The 20,712-nt window shown below is 41.4% G+C and overlaps 1 protein-coding gene across 3 annotated transcripts in view; it reads right to left on the bottom strand.

Moving 5' to 3' along the window:
• Positions 1–1,287: 1,287 nt before the first annotated feature.
• The window catches only part of MIDEAS (mitotic deacetylase associated SANT domain protein), a 52,170-nt gene continuing 32,745 nt past the window's right edge, over positions 1,288–20,712 (bottom strand). For all 3 annotated transcript variants that reach the window (XM_041427702.1, XM_041427712.1, XM_041427721.1), the window contains exons 3-13: positions 17,808–18,131; positions 16,511–16,856; positions 16,026–16,092; positions 11,093–11,235; positions 10,137–10,240; positions 8,723–8,798; positions 7,444–7,532; positions 6,168–6,317; positions 5,785–5,964; positions 5,187–5,386; positions 1,288–4,142 (exon numbers count right to left, since the gene is read on the bottom strand). In XM_041427702.1, the coding sequence (XP_041283636.1) occupies positions 3,932–4,142; positions 5,187–5,386; positions 5,785–5,964; positions 6,168–6,317; positions 7,444–7,532; positions 8,723–8,798; positions 10,137–10,240; positions 11,093–11,235; positions 16,026–16,092; positions 16,511–16,856; positions 17,808–18,131 (1,890 nt within the window). In that variant the 3' untranslated portion in view covers positions 1,288–3,931. The remainder of the gene's footprint in view (positions 4,143–5,186; positions 5,387–5,784; positions 5,965–6,167; positions 6,318–7,443; positions 7,533–8,722; positions 8,799–10,136; positions 10,241–11,092; positions 11,236–16,025; positions 16,093–16,510; positions 16,857–17,807; positions 18,132–20,712) is intronic.

Here is a 20,712-nt window from a genome sequence, read left to right as displayed (position 1 = left end):
TACCTGTTTCTAGCCAGCAAAATGCCATGGTCCTGCACAGCTGAGTGAAATGCTGTAGGCCTTCAACTTACAGAGCCAAGTTCACTCTGATACCATCACCTGTATCAGTAAAAGAACAAACATCAAATAAATTAAAATGCAGAGTGGTTCTTGCAGCTAACTGCAAAACACCTGCAGCTATATCAGATATGCATCACAAGTGCATGCATCTATCTAGTAATTACATACACACATAGTCTTACAAAACTCAGATGCTGTCCCATGCAGATCACAAATCTGAAAGACTGAATCTATCTGTGAAGGGCAGGCAGAAGCACAGGCAGAAGTACGTGATCAGGGCAAACGTGACCTGTCACTGCATCTCTGTGATGCCCAGTGCTGGCATCAAGACTCCAGTAGGTAATGATTTGAAATACAGCCATCTGACTGTGGGGTATATGACCACCCAAAGCCCGATCTTCCACTGTAAAAGGCAAATCTATTAGTACACATTTACAGAATTGCATTCTGTAAATACTGTATTTGTTCCCATTTGTTCTTCAAGTGAAGAGACACCTTGTTCAAATTAATGACTTCCTTCTGCCTGTTCTCTAAATTAGCAGCAAACCCTTACACTAAATGGGATCAATCAGTAGGCCCTTAAACTATGGGAAATAGCAAGCACAGTTTTAAAACAGACATATCAACAGAACATTGAGAAGAATTTTCTTTGTTTAGGATGGGTTTTTTAAAATCTTAATTGGAATAACACAAACGTAAATTAACACTGTGCTGCAGTAAAAAGCCACTCAAGTTATTTTTCCCCCACAAAGAGTAGGAGCACAGCTCATTCCCGATTAGACAAATTCCATTTAAATGTTTTGTCCACAGAAATTGGGGGTTGGTTGTTTGGGATTTGGTTTTGTTCTTTTTTTAAAAAACAATTCTCTGCCAACTTTTGCTAGTAGGCAAGCTCTAATTCAAATGCAGGATCAATTCCAAACTCCTTCTGTAAGCCAGTGAATAGAAGGCTTGGTTTGCTTCTCTGTCTTTTAAGATGACACTTGGAGGAGCTGTTTTACTTACTACCACGCCAGAAAAGAAGTTTTCTGGTAGCTACCTGTAGCAGGCCCAGGGCCTGCAAGGCCTCCTTGGCGGTCAGAAGCCTGAGCCAGGAAATGCCAAGTCACGATGACTGGGCCTTAGAAGCCCCTCTCTTCTGCCTTTCGGCCACTGCTTATCTCCCTGTAAGCCTATAGGTCACTTTCCCCTGACCCCTACTATTGGACAATTTCCAAAACCCCTCCACGGCACCCCACCGGGCTCAGCCCGGCTGGAACCTGCCGTATAGCTACCAGCAATTTGGAAGTATGCTCAGAAACATTCCGACTTGACTCCACTTACTTAGCACATTTACCTGATTGTGGTCAGCCCTGCTGACCCACAGCTGTTATAGACGTTATCCTCAGAAAAGCCCTTTTCTGATTTTCTTCCAGTAACAGACTGTATCCAGTCTTCCTGTTCCATTCTACTTAAACTGCAGCAGGATGGGAGAGGAACAACCAGTATTGGAATCAGCACATAATATACACAACATTTTTATGCAAGTAAAGAAAATCTCTGATTTGTTCTAACCAGCACCTCAACAGCTTGTCCTTGAGAAGAGGAAAAATGATACCAGTTTCCTAAAATAGGGAGAATCAGACAACGATCTGGCCTTTGGAAGGCTAATAATGCTTGCAGTTTCTTCACCTACTGTTTCTCCTGACACAGTGTGCTAAAGCTTCTATTCTCTCCAAGGGCTCTAAGATAATGGCAAACAAGCATTTCCCCCAGTTAATGAAAGAAAAAAAGATAAAAATCAACACTGAAATCCTTAAGAGGAAGACTGATTTGCTTAATCTTCTTTTTAAAGAAGCAGCTTTTAGTTTGTTGCCGTTTTTGAATTATTTTAACAGTTCACTATGTGTCATGTGCTTCTTGGTTAGTCAACAAGATCCATTCAATGTAGGAACATGGAACAGTCATCCAAATGCTGAAAGGAACCCCAGTTTTGATAGGAATGAAAAATACAATCTTGACAGAAAATTGAACACTTACAGGTGAAAGTGTCAACTTTGCAAAGAGAGCAGTCCTTAATGATGTCCCTCCTGATTTTGTAAGAGTAGTAACTGTTTTTGCTATTCAGAAAAAGGATTCTATGCAAAGGCATAGATATGTCAAAGCAAACGCTGTACAATACAAAGCCTCCCAAACAAAAGAGTGAAGCCATCATGGTTGCATAAAACTACAGGGCAAGAAGACTGACAGATAACATGCTGGAGTTAAAGCCTCTTTCTATAGTTAACCAGGAATTTATCTAGCAGCTGGAAGGGTCAAGATTTAAATTTAAAAAATCTGCCAGTCAGGCACACTCAGTAGTTCATGTACAACAACATCTCTTGGATCCCTGCTGGGGAAGACAAGAGCGAACAGCTCCTTCAGTATTGTCTGGTCTGACACAGTGCCAGCACCCGAAAAGCTGGAGATCAGTGCTGCTCCTAAGCAGTGGATGGAGGGAGGAAGCTGGGCAGCCAGGCTACAGGATGGCACCAGCTGGCCATGAAGCACAAGTGATTCTCTGCATCCTTACAAAATAATGATTAATGTGGCTATAAAGATGTATGGAACAATCCTGTGCAAATTTAACATCTGTCACCTGGGCCACTTCTTAACTCTCTTTCACGAGCAGGTTTTGGTGACTAGACTTTTTGGGCTACTAGCTTGTGTCAGTTCTGAAGGAAGAATCAGCCTTTCAGCAAAGAGAACAGCTCATAGCAGGACAACCCAGCAAGCAGCACTGCCCTGCCACTGGTGTGCAAATAGGTGACAAGCTTCTCCTGTACATACTGTCTGACAGCAACTGCCTGGGAAACTAAGGCCCTGCCATGAAAGCTTGATGATGGCAATTTCAAAGAGTACATGAGGGCTGCTACAAGACAGAAGAGGATATTGAGAGGTAAAAGCATTCACAGAGGGATGACTGCTGGAGATGAGACTCCACTCCTCCCATTTTTGAGTTGCACACAATCTAGCACACAAGAAGATCTGGCTTCATTTTCACTAACAAACTTGCTCCCATTTATGTAAATTCAAACCCAGCAATTTTCATTTCAAATTCCACTTGTGAAGCCCAGACTCCTTTAAGTTAATCAAAGGCTGACTATTTTGTTTTCCAAGACGAGCCAACCTGCAAGGCCTGTGGCTACTCTTATCCCACAGGGTATTTTTATATCCATTGCTATGTTCTTAATGCCATAAGACAACTGACCTCAGGCTTCCGTTTGAAAAATAAAACTTCCTCTCAAAAGGAAGAAGAGTGTCTTGCTCATCCTGCTTTTCATTTTGTGAAACATGAAGTGCACACCATCATTCCACAAAACTTGCTGTCTGCCTGAATAGCTGCTCAGAAAGAAAGGCAGGAAAGCATAAAAGGAAGAAGAACTTGCTGAGAAAGGAAACAACTAGAAATCACCAGTGTCACAGTAACTGGATACACTTAGCTCAGAGTAGAGCTTAATTTTCTTGCTCCAGTCTGGAAACCTTTATGTCCAAGAGTCCTACTACCAAGATTCCTGACAAGAACAAAAATAAAGGTCTGACTGACCTGAGAGAACTTACTTCCACTGCAGGTGACATTGTTCTATGATGTACCTCGGATATCATTATAAATAGAATAGAAATCTTATCAGTCTTAAGAAAAAAAAAAATCCAAGTTGAAACAAATCTTTTTATCCACCATTCTGGTGTGGTCAGTACTGGCAAGGTGAAGTGGAACATGTGGCATGAGGAAATGGCAGCACTGAAACCAAAACCAGATGGTTCGGGTAAGAAAAGTGCAAGCAAAAAAAGTGAGACCACCGAGAGGGAGGTTGGGTCCAGCCTTGCTACTCCCTCCACTTCTGGTCTGCTGCTATATTTCTCCATCTTCATCCGAGCTGGCGCTGCTGCTCCCGCTGCTGCTGCTCCCAGTGTCACTGCTCTCTTCCTGCTGGGCCTGGCTGCGGGCTGCCGCCGCCGCCGCTGCCGCCTCCTTCTCTTGCTGCTTCAGCGCCGCCGCCTTCTTCTCCTGCTCTGCGTGGCTCTTCATGTGAGCACTGCGGCTCTTCACCTTGTAGAACACCCTGAGGAAGGCACACATGGACATTAGCATTGGCCTCTCCTATGGCCTCCTTCAACACTTCTCTGGAAGAGCTTCTGCTGCTCCTGGCCTCAAGTTCATAAGCTTCAGCTCCAGAACTCCTGCTGGCACTGTGACAGAGCACCTATGGCAAACACTGCTTGGCACGTGCTAGCACAAGGTGCAATGCTAGCAGGGGATCCTGAGCTTCATTTCTTACTGTGGCCATTTCTCATTCAGCTCTGAATTCGGAGGGGTAGTGCTGCTATCTGAATTATGCATGTGCTGCTTAACACAACATGGCCCTGGTTTTCAGGCATACCCATTTCTGCTGCTACCATACAATAAGCAGGGAGGCAAATGATGGCCCAATGCCACTCCTGAGCCTTGTCCACAGAGCTCAAAATACTTGAGCTTTTTCCTTCTGACTCTACATTTCTGTGATCTGCTCCTCCACAGTCCACCATTAACTATTTGGATTTTGCAGACTTGATTAAGAAGCCTTGTCTGCTTGTCCTGTTGTTTTAAGAGTAAGCAACTTATGTAGGGAACTGAATTTTCTTGACAGTTTGATTCTGTTGGCAACAGACCTACAAAAATTACTAAAACTGGTGAGGAAATACAAATATATTTGACATGCACCAAAGACAGCTGCAAATGTAACCAGATGAACTATGTGCCTACTGGCATAATAGCTGCTGCTGTAACAATGGCAGTGTCTTGTGTTTCTATACCACTGTTCTTAAGTCTATACCATGTTCTTTATATGTGATCTAGCAAATACATAAAAATTGTTACAAAAATGTAAACATTACAGAGGGCCAACACAGCAGCTGCTTGAAAGTGCAGCTTAACACCAACTGCTGTACACAGTTGAAATGCAGGTGGTATCTCATGCCATTGCAAGTATTAGTGGGGCAGCAATTCATTAGAACTACTGCCAATGTCTATGGCCTATATAGACAGAAAGCTCATTTGAGAAAAAGCTTCCACAGGAGATGCCCTACTGTGATTCTGTGACTATTGCTGGTAGCAGAGTTGGTCTTACCTGCCACATTTTTTACATGGAAATGTGTTTTCTGTGTTTTGTGTTTTACTGGTAGCATCTGGTTTTATCTTCTGTTTCCTCTTCTTCCTCTGCACTGGAGCAGTAATAGGCTTTCGAGGCTTGACTGTTGTCTCCCTTGGCTTCCTCCCAATTCTGCCTGTGACAGTTGCCTCGTGACTCCTCATATTGGTGTCGCTGGCCTTTGCAAAGAGGAGAAGAGTTGAGGCAAAGTGACACTTAAACCCACCATCAGAAGGAAGACAGTGGCTGACCTGCTGTGCTTCACTCATTCCAGACAAAGTTTTCATTTAATGATAAAATCTTCATGCTATTTTAAGGACATTTTCATCATGGCCCTCTGTGTCTGCCAGTCACAAAGAATACATAGCATTTTTCCACCTTACACATCCCAGTTCTCCCATCACAGCACACAGTCTGATTGATAGTAACACTCTGATCTACCTCAGGCCAATCTGAAAAAGATTGCTCCAGAAAAAGTCAGAGATGGAAACTTTTTGGATCTGGAACTGCCCACCTGTTTTCTAAACCATTTGCAGAGTAAAGGTAGCATGCACAACATGCACAATGCAGCACTTACTGTTACACCATCCTGTAGTGTCTGTTCATCTTTCAGAGCATTGGCACTCCTCTTTCTGTTATCCAACCCTTCCTCTGCCTCCTCTTCTTCCTCCTCTTCCTCTTCCTCCTCCACATTCCCCTGTTCCTCACTGAAGATGTCCCTTCTGAGAGGAAGAACACGTGCAAACCTATGGGAACTCTTCACCAGAAGATAAAGGAACTGTTAATTTTGATGTCTATAGGTAAATGATATTATGTGACACAGGACACAAATTTGTCAGTCTGGACTTCTGTGGAGAAGCCAGATTGTTTGTGCTTTTGATTTGACCAGTAAGTGAGACAACACACAAGACTTCAAATCACAGCCCAAAAGAGATGAGAGAAATTTAGGAAATTACTTACCTTGATGTCAACTTCAGCTTCATCTTTCATAGATCTGTCATTAGCACCATCAATGTCCCCAAAGATTAAGGTCCCATTCCGACCAATTTTCACCTGTTTCTTGTATGTGTAGTAGAATTCCACACACTGAGCCACTGTTTTGGTTTTTATCTGTTGTTTAAAAAACATAGAAGTCCAATGGATTACATGATTTTAAAAACACTTATAAGTAATTACTAGGGGTGCAATAAATACACTTTTTATTTTCTTTCCTTAGTAGTTTCCATTCCACCACAGCTGCTGTTCAAGCCTCATTTTCTGTGTCACATTCACCTGTCTGCCTCATCCCACAACTTATCCTCTACTGCCATTGTTATTCACTGAGAACTAGAGGACAAACTTTCCGAAGAAAAGCTGGTTAATGTAAAGGTGACAGAACCTGGAACTTTGTAAGCTTAATGCACCTCTTAGCCTCTGAAATGTTCCAGTTGCGCTATCAGGCTTGACAGCAGCCTCTCAGTTTTATGGAGGAGCTTTATTTTGCAGCAGCACTTCAGAGAAGACCAGACCAGAATACCAATCCAAAAATGGAAGTGAAGGTTTGCAGCCCCTTCCCGTTTTGGCCACGTGCATTTTGTAGGCATATGGTGGTAGACAATGATCAGCACAGACTTGTGACCATCTACATATTCTGCATCAGTGATTTCTCTGAAATGTTTGAAATATATTTTTAACTTCTGAACTTCTGCAATTTAAATGCCTTTGGGGGATTTATTCCATAAACAAATTTGCAGTTCCTGGTTTTGCACTCTCCTTCAGTGATTTCCCCCTTGCTGACATGTCATCCCTCATCAAAACATGGGAGTGATCATTTTTCCTATCATTGTCACAACACTGGAAAGAGAGATCTAAAGGATGCATCATTCTCATATCCTTCTTTGGTCCTCCCCATCAGTAGCAAAGATGTGTTTCTTTTTAGTTTTATCAGCAAGCCATTTAAGTTAAACACTGCCAGTGCTCTATAAATGTGCTCTGCAGAGGAGGTACCTGCAGCATGGACTAATGGAAGTAATGCAGTTTAAATACCAGGGTTAAGCAATACAAACATTATCGCTCTAGCTTTCTGGTGAGATTTCATGCTGTGCTGGATGCTGGCATTTCTCTGAAATCTTTTGAGTGCGGGACCTAATGCTTAAAACTGAGATTTCAGAAAAATCAAGACTGAACTTCCTGTACAAAATGTTCAACAAGCATGTAAAAATGTATCACGTAAAACAAACAAACAAAAGTAACTTACAAGCTTTTGGACCAAGAAAAAGTCTTTCTTGTAGATTGCAATGCCTTTGTTGAATAGCTTTTTTTCGGCAACCTTCCACTTGTCTGATCCTGTAGGTAAAAGTAAGTTGTAATGGAAGCCCAAACAATTTCAAATGTTTACTCTTCTACATACCTTTTCTTCATGTTTGCCTTAAATAAGACTAATACACACATGTGAGGGTGCAGTCTCTCCTCGAGCCTACTACAGCAAAACTGCAGACTGCTGTTAACTCCTCCCTTACTGCTCCACCTTGGTTCTCCTCTCAACACTTCATGTTAGACCAAGTGCTCATCACCACAAGTTAACTCAGCTCAGCTTGCAAAAACCACTCAATTAGATGAACGAAGATGTTGCCCAAGCAAGGTGAAGTGACACACTTCATGGTGACCCAGTCATAAGATTTTATAGTAGGGTAATGGTGGGGCAGAAGAACAGGATCTTCTCTTTCAGCAGCAATCTATACTTGAAGATTTACTACATCTCCAGTATTCCCCAAATATTCCTTACCTCTAATAAACACATTTTTGAATCCCCTCCTTCCTTAAAATATTATTCAAGTAATATTTGCCAACAACTACAGTAGGAATGCGTAATAATGAAGAACTGTATTTTCTATGCTTTATGGCACCAGCTATTAGACATCTCTCTAACACTTTACATCAGCTTTTTCAGGTGACTTGGGTCACTCCAGATCACTGAAGTCAGTGTCACACAGCTGATGATTTTCTAATTAGGTGAAAGACAACAAAGGTAGCTTATGGCATTTAAATTTTGCAGAAACACTAACATATCCATAGCTGACTGAGGCTTCTTCAGCAAACTTGAAAACTATTCCCCATAAAACCCCTGCTTAACTCCACCCTGGAAACTCACACCAGAGAGGCTATGATTCCAAGGTTACCACAGCCTCTCTTGTACATACTGTCTATCTTTCTACATTCTCTATGGCTTAGCACAAGGGATTACCTTCCCTTTTCCCCAAAAAGAAAATCAGAACTCATACCTATTCCAATACAGATGCACATGTTCAGAAGGATGCTTATTTTCTTATGAATATAAGAAAGAAGAAACAGAATGTTTCTTACATTCAAAGTGTCATAATTTGCATAAGCAAAATTTCTGGCAAGCCATCATTTGAGTTACAAGAGAGGACTGCTCTTTTCATCTTCTTGTAATGTAACAGAGTATATCCCAAAAAATCAGAAAAGGATAGAAAAATTCCTGTATGATAAGCAGAGAATTGTTCTGATCAACAAACCTGTGTAGTGATAATCTGCCAAAGGGTGGGTAGGTGGTCGCACTGGATTCTTCAACAGCAGTTTGGTCAGAGCTCCCTTGGATAAACACAAGTGAAATAATTAATTTAATGTTTCGGGTATTAAAAACAAAGATCAGGCAATTGTTAATCCCCTCTTTTCTGTGGCAAGCTAACAGAAAAGAAACAGAGCACAGTTTACCACTTGGGACAACTTTAAAAATTGTATTCTTGACTGCCCATCTCATCTTGGGTACCAGAGGCAAGTGGTACATTCTTGGCACCTCTTCAAATGTGAATTGACACAACCACCAGGGTACCAGGAGAGAGCTAATTCCACAGATAGAGACCTTGCATCAGTTCCCTCTCATTAACCAAAGGCCTATTACACACATATCCAAAAATGTTGCCCTAAATGATACCTGTCTTACATATCCAAGTAACTGTAATCTGTTAATCTTACTTGACTAAGCATTATTTCAAAATAAAACAGCAGTCATGTGACTGAAAGATTACACACACAAAACTCCCACCTCTCAAGCTACTTTTTAGTTTTCATTTAAACCAGAAAGCTTTCAAATTTTGTAGGAAGGAGACAAAAGAATCGTGCTTCCACTGGCAGTTTAAACCACCTGAACAATGAGCTCCTGCTGTCAGAGGCAGTCCTGCTCCTCCCTAATGCCAACAGCAGCATTCACAACGATGGGCTGTCAGAAACCTAACACATACACAAAAATTACTTTCTGTTTGATCTCTTCTCTGATGCAAGTCCATGCAGTCTCACAAGTGTCAGGGGATGGGAAACAAGCAGCCAGGCAAAAGTGTGGGATACTCCTGAACAAAGGGCTGATTTGTGTCAGGTTAAATCAGTCACAGAACTATAAAAAGATGACAAAGCTTTGCTGTTTGCTCTGCTCTGCTCTTTGACATTACATCCCAGGGGTGTCAAAGGGCAATAATGAAAGTGCATCATGTCTTACAATACTGATATAAAATTAGCAGCACAGCTGTTTTACAGACACAGACAGAGAAGTCAAATGGATCTACCAAAACAAAGAGGTGCAAGACACTGCCCTCTGACTCAGCTTTCAGCCCCAGCCTCTTATTTTTCCTTTCCACACAGTAACCTTTCCAGTAAGACAACATCTAAAATTCATTTAGTAGTCTTGGCTCACTTGCCCTGATAGACTGTCAGTGTGTTTGTTAAAAAGCCAAACATGCCCAAGTTGGAAATAGAAAAGATAGTAAATGCACATGGCACTGTACATCAGTCAGAACCCACATTAGGGATGTTCAAGGGACACCAAACAATGGGAACCAGAAAGGAATTTGCAAGGCTCTCCTCTCAGGATGACAGGTTACTTGACCTTCCTTAACATCTTTGACCACATTGAGGTGAACAGCTGGGCAGACTTACCAGAATGCTTCCCTTTTCTTCATGTAAGAAATGCAACGCCAGCTCCTGGTTGGTTCCAGCCCCAGGAAAAATGCTTGAACAGGCAGCAGCTAGCAGGTTTTCCACTATTTCCACAGGGGTACCAAAAAAAAAATCAGAAAAGAAGATTAAAATGAAGCTTTCTACAGGATTAGCATGATTAATTACCTTTTTTGAAGGAGAAATAATTATAACAAAGTAAAACTCAGAGAAGCTGAATGCCCTTGCAAATTTATCTGGGTCAAATTTGGACCCCAGAACTCATTAGACTACAAGGTCATGCAGCACTATTTACACATGGAATTTCCTGCTCATCTCCTCTCAGCTCTGATGTCTTCCCACCTCCCTTCACCTCAGACATTTCTTGAATCCACTCTTATATTGTGAATTTCCATTTCACAAATTCCTTTTTTCTCTCTCATTCAAAAATATTTCTTCCAAGCTTCCCCACTTCCTTTTCCCTTCAGGATTTACACAGGCCACAACCCATGTGTAACAGAAGCAGTCAGCTCCCCAGGTCTGCTACCAGCCACTACAACTCCTGCTTTCTCATCCTGACTTCAGACTACAACTTGATTTTTAAAAATACTATTACATCTAGAACATCCCTCAAAAATACAGGAGTTGAGTGTGTGTGGTTTTCAAATGTTAACAAAACCAAGGAAGCTTCACTGAGCAAAAGGCTGCTCTTGGCCTGAGAGAAGCAAGAGTCCCAGTTTTTTCACGATTAAAAGAACCAATCCTACTAGCCTCCCCTTGCCCCATACATGCAAGCTGATCAACAAGTTTTGCTCCTACAATTGTTTTCAAGACCACTCAAACATGTCACTTGAATGGCAGCTCTGAAAGATTTTTAATGATGCCTACAGTAAGTATGTGGTTACCCCTACAACCACTGCGACAACTCTGCCCTCTTCAACAGCCTTCCACCTTCTTACCATTCTCTTGGGTGACTTTGTTGGTTTCCAAGTCACCCCATGGCTGCCACACCAGCTCTGCTTTATGTTCATCAGTTTCTGCCAGAGATCTGTCTTGGAGTGATGGGATTTCTGCTTGAAAGCGAGTTCCTACATTTATTCGCCTGCAGAGAAGGAAAAATGTTAAATCAGGCCATCTTTACAATATCCAGGAAGTCTCCATCTCTGCTAGAAACATAATGAAGAACCAAATGCATATACAAATGCATACACAAATGCAGGCTCTTGCATGTAACACCAACAGTGTTGTAGGTTACATAAATAACTTGGAAGTTGAGAGGTTTTATATCTATTACCAGTTTCCACTTTTTTATCAGCATAGATTGAAACTGTATTTAAATGAGCATCCCCTAATAGCTGCTCAAAGAACAGTTATTAGCTTCCAATAATATTCACTTTTTGAGAGGCTGTCATACAGGGTCCTCTTACAGCAAGCTTGTTCCTCAGGCATAAGACAGGTGAGCCTGTTTTAGTATTAACATTTTGTCAGCCAACAACTGAGCCAGAGTCTCCAAATGTCCTTTTCAACCTAAACACTGCCATCTGGTCCAACTTCCCACTCAAAGCAGGATCAAAATTTAGTCCTTTATGACCTTGACACAAGCTGGTGTCTTCTAGGTACTCTTTCTAACAACTGAAACCAAAAATATAAAACAGTGAAACCTGTATTGCTCATTTTGTACCAAACCCAAATCCTATCCCTTCAGCAGCAATCTCATGCTTTTACATCTGAATTAGCAGGCAGATTTTTCACTACCTGCAACCCACAGAGCACTTCATTTTTCTTTTAGTCAAGTGACCATCCACAGAGGTTCTACTCTGTATTAGCAAACGTGATGTTGTGCACAGAGGTGGGTAAGAACCCCCACTGAAAGACTGTTCCACTATGTACTTATTGCAAAATGTTCCTCATTCAGACCTCAGTCAACCACACTGGTCGCTCTTGATGTAGTGAAGTATAGAGAAAGGAGCTCTTTTTCGGAGAGAGCAGATCAGGCAGTGCCCAGAAGATGATAAAATTCTGGAGTTGCTTCACTAGAAAAAAAGTAAAACTCCCTGTGCCCAGGGCAAGGTTTGCTATAATTCTCAAGTCTTGGCTTGGTGCCCCACACCTCGCACAATTACCAAAGAGCATAATCTAGTGCAATAAGGAATAATCACAAAACTTCCAAGAAATGCCAACCTCCAGACTTTTCTGGAAATTACACACACATGTCTATTATGAAAAGCAGTTTGGAAAAGGAGTGAGGAAGCCTTGAAACAACAGGTAACCTGTACAAAAATCCAGAGAGATACTAACAAGTGCTTCAATATGGTGTTTTGAAGTCCTAAGAGACTGTGTTATCAAACGGGAGGAAATGGGTATGGAAGGAGAAGAAGCAAATATCTTAATTCCCTTTTCCACCCAATTCCTCATTTCGGTATTGTCACTAAACACTTGCATCATAAGATGTCATGTGTTGGAAAAGCCCATGTTCAAAAAAATGACTGACTTCTAACACACATAAAAAGATATTTTGCAAGCTGCTTTTTTTGCATCTATAGCAGATCCGGATGTCCTTAAGGGGAACAGTCCATGTGTAAACAAAGCAATGCAGAAGTTAACTGCCCTATACACTTGTCCTAACTTCATCACCCATTCAGCAGTAGCTCCACACAAGTGGGGTGGGATTCCTTCTTGGATTCCTTCCTTCAGAATCTGCTCGATGCACAGACTGAGGCTAACTTCCTCTCAGTAGGTGATGGCAAGATGACATCAAGCATGAATGATGTAAGCAGGGAAGTTTTAGACAGGCTGCCATGTACTACCTGTCTTTTCCCCCAAAAACACTATTTCCAATACCTGTTGAATGTAAAGCAACAGGGACACATGACACATTTCAAATCCCAGCCATGGGCAGGGATGAACTAAAGCAGCTGAAAATGTTCAATCTCTGATGCCCCTCGCTATAACTGTTTCAGGATCTGGTTCTCAAAAGTAATTTCATTTCAAATGCACACTGAAGTGGAACATGCAAGAACAGAGAACAAAGAACCCCAAGAAAACATTGAAGCTTGATTTTTAGTATTTTACAGATAGAAAAATCTGTTTATAATGCTATATAATTTTCTGGTTTTTCTTCACTTGTGCTATTCATCTTGGACAGTAAAAGCATAATCCAGACTAAAAATGAAAAGCAAGAGATTTCATGCAAGATTGAGAAGACCTTGCTAAGAAAGCAAATCCAAACAACCACCCTGGTAAACCAGCCCTCCTTTCAGAACACACTGAGATGGACTGCAGATTAATGCTCATGTGAAGTCTTCTACTCATTGTGATTAGTCTTGCTTACTGTTACGGCATGCAGTTTCACAGAGGAGGAAAGGGTTATGGATTATAATCTGCCCTAGAAGGGATGACTGCTTGATGCTGACACTTTGCTGTCACCTGGAAACAGATAAAAAGGTGTTTTTGCAGTAGAAACTGCACTGGGAAATTTAGGAGATTTCGTGTCTCAGGACACAGACTCCTCTGACCTCACTTCTGAGAAAGAAAGAGATAACTGGAAGATATGCAGGGAAAAAATGTGGGCCTTCTTGAAAGTTGCTTTTCATTTTGAAACTGAACTTGGAATATAACATTTTTGGGCTAGAAAAAAATAAAAACTATATCTTGTACCTGCAACGCCCAAATAAAACCAGAATTCTACTGCAAGAGTTGACCTGGGTAACCTAAATTTGGTCTGCTCAGAGCAGGGGCTTGGGCCAGATGATCTCTAGAGATCCATTCAAGTTGTATTATTCTTCTGTTCCTTTACTGATGAAGTCTAGATTTCAATACATCAAGAGCTCTTGGCTGTAAGCACCAATGGTGCTCCTAGGATGCCATGGGAGCACCATGGGAGTGTGACAACATCTAGAACTGAGGCTGTAAATTGGGAAGGCAGTTCACATTGATGCACCACAGGTGTATTTAAGGCTGCCTACTTTAGCAGTGACCCCAAGACTTTGGTGCAACTGAACTACAAAACCAGTAGGACATAAGGATCTGTGACAACAGCTGCCTATTGTACCATTTCACAAAGAATTAAGCTTCATTATCACATTTCCTACTTCAAATCACTGCAATTAGATAGCCTTTTGAGAAGCATTAACAGGAGGCTTGGCAAAACACAAGCAATTAAGACTACTATATTGGGTAATAACAAGTTAGAGTCAACTTCTGACAAGACTAGAAAGCCAATTAAACATTTTTTTCATCTAAAAAAAAGTGCTTCCTGCCACATTTTCTTTAAGGAAGACGTGTCTACAGAACTGATCACAACTGTGCTGCCAAACACAGAATGACACCAGATTAATAATTTGTTGTCATTAAAAGTTAAAGCAATTTACTTCCATAAGCATCTGTTCAGTAAGACTTAAGATGACAGTAAGACAAATCTGCACATAACTCCCTTTCGGCAAAAGGAAATGAACTTGCACTAAGAGACCATGGCTTGAAATTACCAGCAACATTAATTTGAAAATATGAACATTTTCACACACAACTAAAATCACAACCAACTTTATGTCATTAACTTCAGCAATTTAAGCCAAGAGACACAAGAAAGACAATTGCACCATAGAGAGGTCAAAGATCGAGACCTGAGAGGGACACAAAAAATATCTGTTCAAGAAGTTCCCCTGGATTAATGTGAAATGAACCAACAGGAAAAAGATTAATTAGACAACTTCCAAAATAAATTTATACAACAATAAACGTGCTTATTTCAATGAATGGGCTTGGTCTAGAGGAGGTTTGCAAAGGTTACAAGAAAAATCTACATTCATTCACAACTGCAACATTTGCTTAGGACAGGCTGCTGTGACAAGTGCAGAAAACTGACCTTCAAACAAGAAGGCTGAATGGAAAAAGGGCAAGAAAAAAAATTTCCAACAAATGTTCCAGTCCATTTTTAAAATACAAACCATTTTGGATAAAAAGCAAATGAAGTGTTGTATTTACCTGGGGAAAGCTTGAGTCAAGTATCTCAAATGTTATGGGACAAGCTGCACAGTCAGATGCAGAGCCATGTGGATGCCATATGGTTGCTTCCAAGCCATGCATCTCCATGATTAGATTTTGCAGGAGTTAATTAATTAGGTATAGTAATGAACTGGAACTACACTACCTTGCTGTAGCTCTGCAGTACTGAGCTTGAACTGATAAGACTCCCAGAGCATTGGCAAAGGCTGTGCAGCGACATTTGCAGCTCTGCTCAGGTTTAGGAGGACAGACACCAAGCCTAAGCTCACAATTCCAGCTTCAGCATCTCCAGACTCTGTTCCCTACTCCTGCTGTGTCCACAGGTTTCCCAGCACACAGCCAGCTAAAGACCAACAAGTCTGATTAGCTCAGGGCACACACCCCATATGCCACTGGCTGTAGCGTTTTCAGGCTGAGCTCGCCCAGGGGAGAGCCAAGTGTTCACAGCTTTGCTGCAGCTACAACACACCTGCGACCGATCAGACCAGTCCATGTGAGAGCTAAACCCAGTTTTTCAAGGACATTCTGTCCTTCTTCTAAAGGAGCATCATCTTCCCACCCTAAAGCAAGCACACAGCATACAAAGAAGTGCTCATATACTACAACACAGGACAGATTTCCCTTTAGGAAACTAACTGTAATTCAGCCCAGAGGCAAGTGAGCATCGATAGAAAGCAGTTAGTGTCACCAGAATTACATCTGCCCAAACAAACACTATTTATCATATGGTGTAATTTTTAATGAAGACAACTTGTATTTTAAACCACCAATAAGAATAGTTTTAATGCTTCTAAGAGATACATCGGTCACACAGGGAGCAGCTTGAAGGTTTAGGAGGAAGCAAGGAAGCACTTTTGCTAAGAGACCCGGAATCTACTGTCTACTTACGGTTCAATGCTGACTGGGGTCGCTTCCCCCACTACCGTAAGAATCGGAGGGGTAACTTCAGAACTATCTGCAATGAGAAGAAAGAACTGCTCAGCTTCACACCTGAGATTTACTTTTCACAAAGCTTGTGAGTCTAATCAGAGCTGTCCATCTCTGAAAAAAGGTACCCCCAGGCTAAATAAAGGAGTTTCAGATGACCAGGGCCTTCCTCCCCTCAGCTGAAGAAGACACTAGTCTGGGAGAGGAACTGACTTTTCATTCCCAAGCACGTCAGCAGGGGGAGTTGCAGGTTGCTTGTGAACCCATCTCACCATCCATGCCCAAAGGGAGCAACAGTGCATTTTCCCTGCTCCAGCCCCGCAAACAATAAGGAAGAAGCTCAAGTTTCACACAAACACACCTTCTAAGGGCATGATGTTCTTCCTAATGCTCCACAGTTCCTAATCATAAATTACACTAGAAAGTAAGGTTAAAATGAAACTTACTTGATCTAAGCAGAGTTCTGTGACCACTTTTGGGTGTCATTGGAGGTGCAACTGAATGACCGCTTGAAGAGAGGATAGCGTTAAAATACAGCCCAGATCCTTCTCTCACTGGACTAAGGATTGGGGGAGGAGTGTAAGGAGGTAGCTCAAAGTTCCTGTCTGAAGGATGGTCTGCCAGACGGACAGGTGACCGTAAGTGGCTCTGATATGGAGTAATGTTGGAATACACAGGTGGTGCAATAAAGGTGCCGGCTTTTGGTGGTATGAAGAGTGGCTCGGGTCTTGGACGCTGCTTTGGTTTTCGGGCAAAGCCCTCTGCTTCATCCTTTGGAACAGCATCTTCATGCTATTAGAAAAAAAATTGCATTATTGATTTAATTTGAAACCTCAGGTTGTTTGAAAAACTTCAGTGAGATGACAACATTTTTTCATGGCAGCTTAAAATCTGGATAGGACAGTTGGAGGATGTCTCAACAATTAGCAGAAGGGGAAAGTGAGAGGAAGAACACAGGGAATGGAATGGACTGGACACAGGAACTACTAGGTAGCAGTTCTACCTCATGTGATTATGAAGTTATATTTTACAAGAAATTCATGTACATCTGGTCCAGCCTTCATGGCAGCTTTAAAAGAGAACAAAAAAGCACAGCAGAATCCTGGTACAGATGCACAGTGACACCAAATAGTGGTAAGAGAACAGAAGAAAATGTAACAGTATTTTATTAAATGATCAAGCATTTAAATGCGGAGAAACCTCCCCAGATGTCTGCCATTTCTCTGGTATCTGAACATTCTGTTGTACTTCTGGATAGAAGAGAAGGGAAATAAAAATATCAACCCACCCACTCATCACTACTATGCTGCAGGGGAACAATCAAGTACTGACCTTCAGAACTCAGTAAAAGGTTTCAATTGCATGAGAATAAATCTTCACTTTGGATTTTATTCCCATTGAGAGATATGTGCACTACTTGGAATTTATTGGTATTTATGTATGTATGAAGAAAGCACTCTTAACACAGACAGACTACTATTCTAGTCTTACTGCCCATCTGGCTTTATTCACTGTTTAGTGAATTTAGTGAGGTGCTGCCTGGCTTTACTAGCATTAGCTGTAGCTCATGAGAAGCCAGCAATGCCCAAATATATGTCAACACTATCATAAAATCCCTGGACTACGTACATTCCAAGTTCAAGCCTTGAGATCAAACTACTGTAATAGAAAAGTTCATGGCTAAAAACTGTGTGATAAAATCTAACAGAAGCGGCTCATCCTTGGTTTCTTGTCCATCCGTACCTGACCCGAGGTCTCCATGTTAGTATTACGATTAGATCGCCTCCGAGTGACTATCACAGAAGGTTTCCTTTCACAAGGAGCTCGATCATTTGTTTGGCCTCTCTGGAGCTTTCCATCCTCAGACTTTTCCTTTTCAAGGCTCTGCAAGTCAATTTTTCTCACTGGCACAGACACAGGAATGATAAGAGGCACAAGGCTGTTATCCTCCCGGGCTTTTTTGGGAGCTGGTGAAGAACTGGCGAATTCCACAACACTCTTTGAAGCTGCAGTAGGTCCTGGAGCTGTTACTAGTACACTCTTCTTCTCCTCTGAATTATCCAGCTCCTGAGAAGAAAAATAGATTCCTAAAAATTCAGTATTACTTATGTAATAAATGAGATCTCATCTCACTTTCAGTGTATATCAAGTTTCTCAAAGCAATTTGCAAGCTGAAATGGATTTGGAAGCATTACTGCAGGAAAAAGAATACTTCACAGTGTTACTAAAATTTCACAGAATTACTTGAGGATTGCCTGTAGTCTCAACTGCTAGAACACTTATATAGGTCATTCTTAAGAATTGTTTCACTACCTGTGTTTTAACATTTTATTTTCTATATGCATTTGTGTCTGCTTTATAACTTTCGACAACAGCTTTTTAGTTTTAGTAACAATCAAAAGCTGCAGGTTATTCATTTCAAATATTGGATTTCTGCTCCAGGGAAGACTGAACCGTGACAATATCTTAATTAAATCTCTCATGCACAAAAAAAACCAAACCCAGAGCTAGTTTTTTGCTTCATTTTTTTTCTGACTCTGGAAAACATTAAGCCTTCAAAATAAGCCAGATAACAAGATTGAACATATAAAATCTACTATATCAAGAAGACCCAAGACTGCCTCCTTTCAAGGCCTTTTGTTAGAGTTGGGCTAAGTTGCACACAAAGGTTTATTCCATAGCTGACTCTGCAGACTGACTGCTTCTTCACAGACACTGCAGATGTATACCTCTACCACACAGTGATGGAACACATAATTGTAAAGTCACAAGTGGCATCCATTGTCCCAGAATAAGCCTCAGGAGAAATTAATGAGGTCTGAGGACCCGCCTTCACTTCAGGCTGGTGACAGGCTCCTGTACTTTCCCATAAAACTACCAGTTTTGGGTCTGGAGAGCATTCATGATGTTTATCATGCTGACAGACACCACTGGAGTCCACTGACTCTAGATAGTAAAGGGTTCCTGTAAAATTCTGCCACCTCCCTCCACCACTTTCTGGGTACAGCAACATGTAATGACAATGTGAATGTGCAAACAAGCACCAACTCTGACCAATCTAAAAACCTCAGGTACTTCCTGGGTGCTACACAGACCTCTGCAGGTCAAGAGACCTGAACTAATTTGCTGACTACAAGGAGGAAATTATGGCAGCTCAGAAGTGCCATAGTCACCCAAAAGTACCACTTTCCTCTGGCTTTATGATTGGTTAACCATGCTCCTTTTATTTTCAAAACTGGGAGGCAATCAGCAAAGGACTCCTCCTCAGAGAGGAGAAGGGAGAGATGACCCTTCCAAGACAAAAGGAGAAGAAGAGACCCGAACAGTAGCACAGATAGAGAAAAGGCACCAGTAGAGACTTAATATAAATAGTTGAGACATCCTCAAAAATGTTCTGGTCCACAGCACTGCTTTTCTGATCACAGAAGTTCACACATACCTAACGTTTACTAAGAGGCATGACTAATTTTGGAATTAAGCCTTTTGCTTCAGATCCCTAAATAGGTTCTCAGCTGTTTGATTATTCTTAGAGGTAAGCACAAAGGATGGGACGTGCTAGGGGATTTTTGGCTACCTCAGCATCCCTGTAGCAGAATTTGGGCAGGAGGGCTGCTGGATAGCTTCAGCAAGTGCAACATGTGGCACTTCCATTCCGACTCTTGCATAAATACTGAGGTATGAAGTAGTCATCTAGAATCCTCCAGGAAATCCACAGAAAGCCATCAGACATTCTGGCATCAATCCTGTCTATCCCTCAAGCTGTTTCTAAAAAACTTAGAATTCACAGAAAAACCCAACTGCAACAGCTGGAAGAACTGCTCCAAGGCCACATCTGTGATCTGGTAAGAAACCATACCAGCCTTTTAAAAACACCTGCCCAATAGTGCTTTCTGCTATCATTCTGCATCATCTGCATCAAAGACAGGCAGCTTCTGTCTGCAGTCAAACCAAAGCTTGTCCATGAAAGAGCTGAGTCCAGAACTACAATTCTGAAAAAAAAACTTTTTTTTTCCTTTTGTTAGTGGCAGCTGGTGCCCTGTGCTGTGCCAGGGGAAAGCAGCTAGGTAACCAAAACCTGTCTTCCTTCCACAAAGGAACATTTAAATTCAGACACCCTTTAAGATAAACCATTCAGGTTTGAGAAAAGTTTTCTGTACTTACCTTCCTTCCACAAAGGAACATTTAAATTCACACACCCTTTAAGATAACCATTCAGATTTGAGAAAAGTTTTCTTTACTTATAGAAGACAACAAGTAACACTGAAACAATTAAACTAGGAGCTGAGAATTTACTGCAGCCCGTAGGCAGCACAAGCTTGCATCACCTGAAAAAAAGGCAGCCACAGGCAGCTCTGGTGCATAGCGTCAGTCGTGACACTGCATGTAGACAGATAATGCTGTCCAGAATACTATTTTTGCATAAGGTACACATACCTAGACTGGGATGTTCAAAAAACTGATTCAAATTATGAATGTGATCTTCTTCAATCAATAATTTAACTCTATGGCCTTCTACACACTCTTCAGATAACCTATGCAGAGAAGGCTTCTAGGTAGCTTTTAACAGAAAGACACTCAGAAGATGCCCACTCTCATTTAGCAAATATATTTTCTTTTTTTCTCCCTCACACAATACGTAACACCTTAA

This window comes from Onychostruthus taczanowskii, unplaced genomic scaffold, assembly GCF_017590055.1.
Source record: "Onychostruthus taczanowskii isolate IOZ18803 unplaced genomic scaffold, ASM1759005v1 scaffold1, whole genome shotgun sequence".
Classification (NCBI taxonomy): Eukaryota; Metazoa; Chordata; class Aves; order Passeriformes; family Passeridae; genus Onychostruthus; species Onychostruthus taczanowskii.
This window is presented reverse-complemented; position numbering and strand designations above follow the sequence as displayed.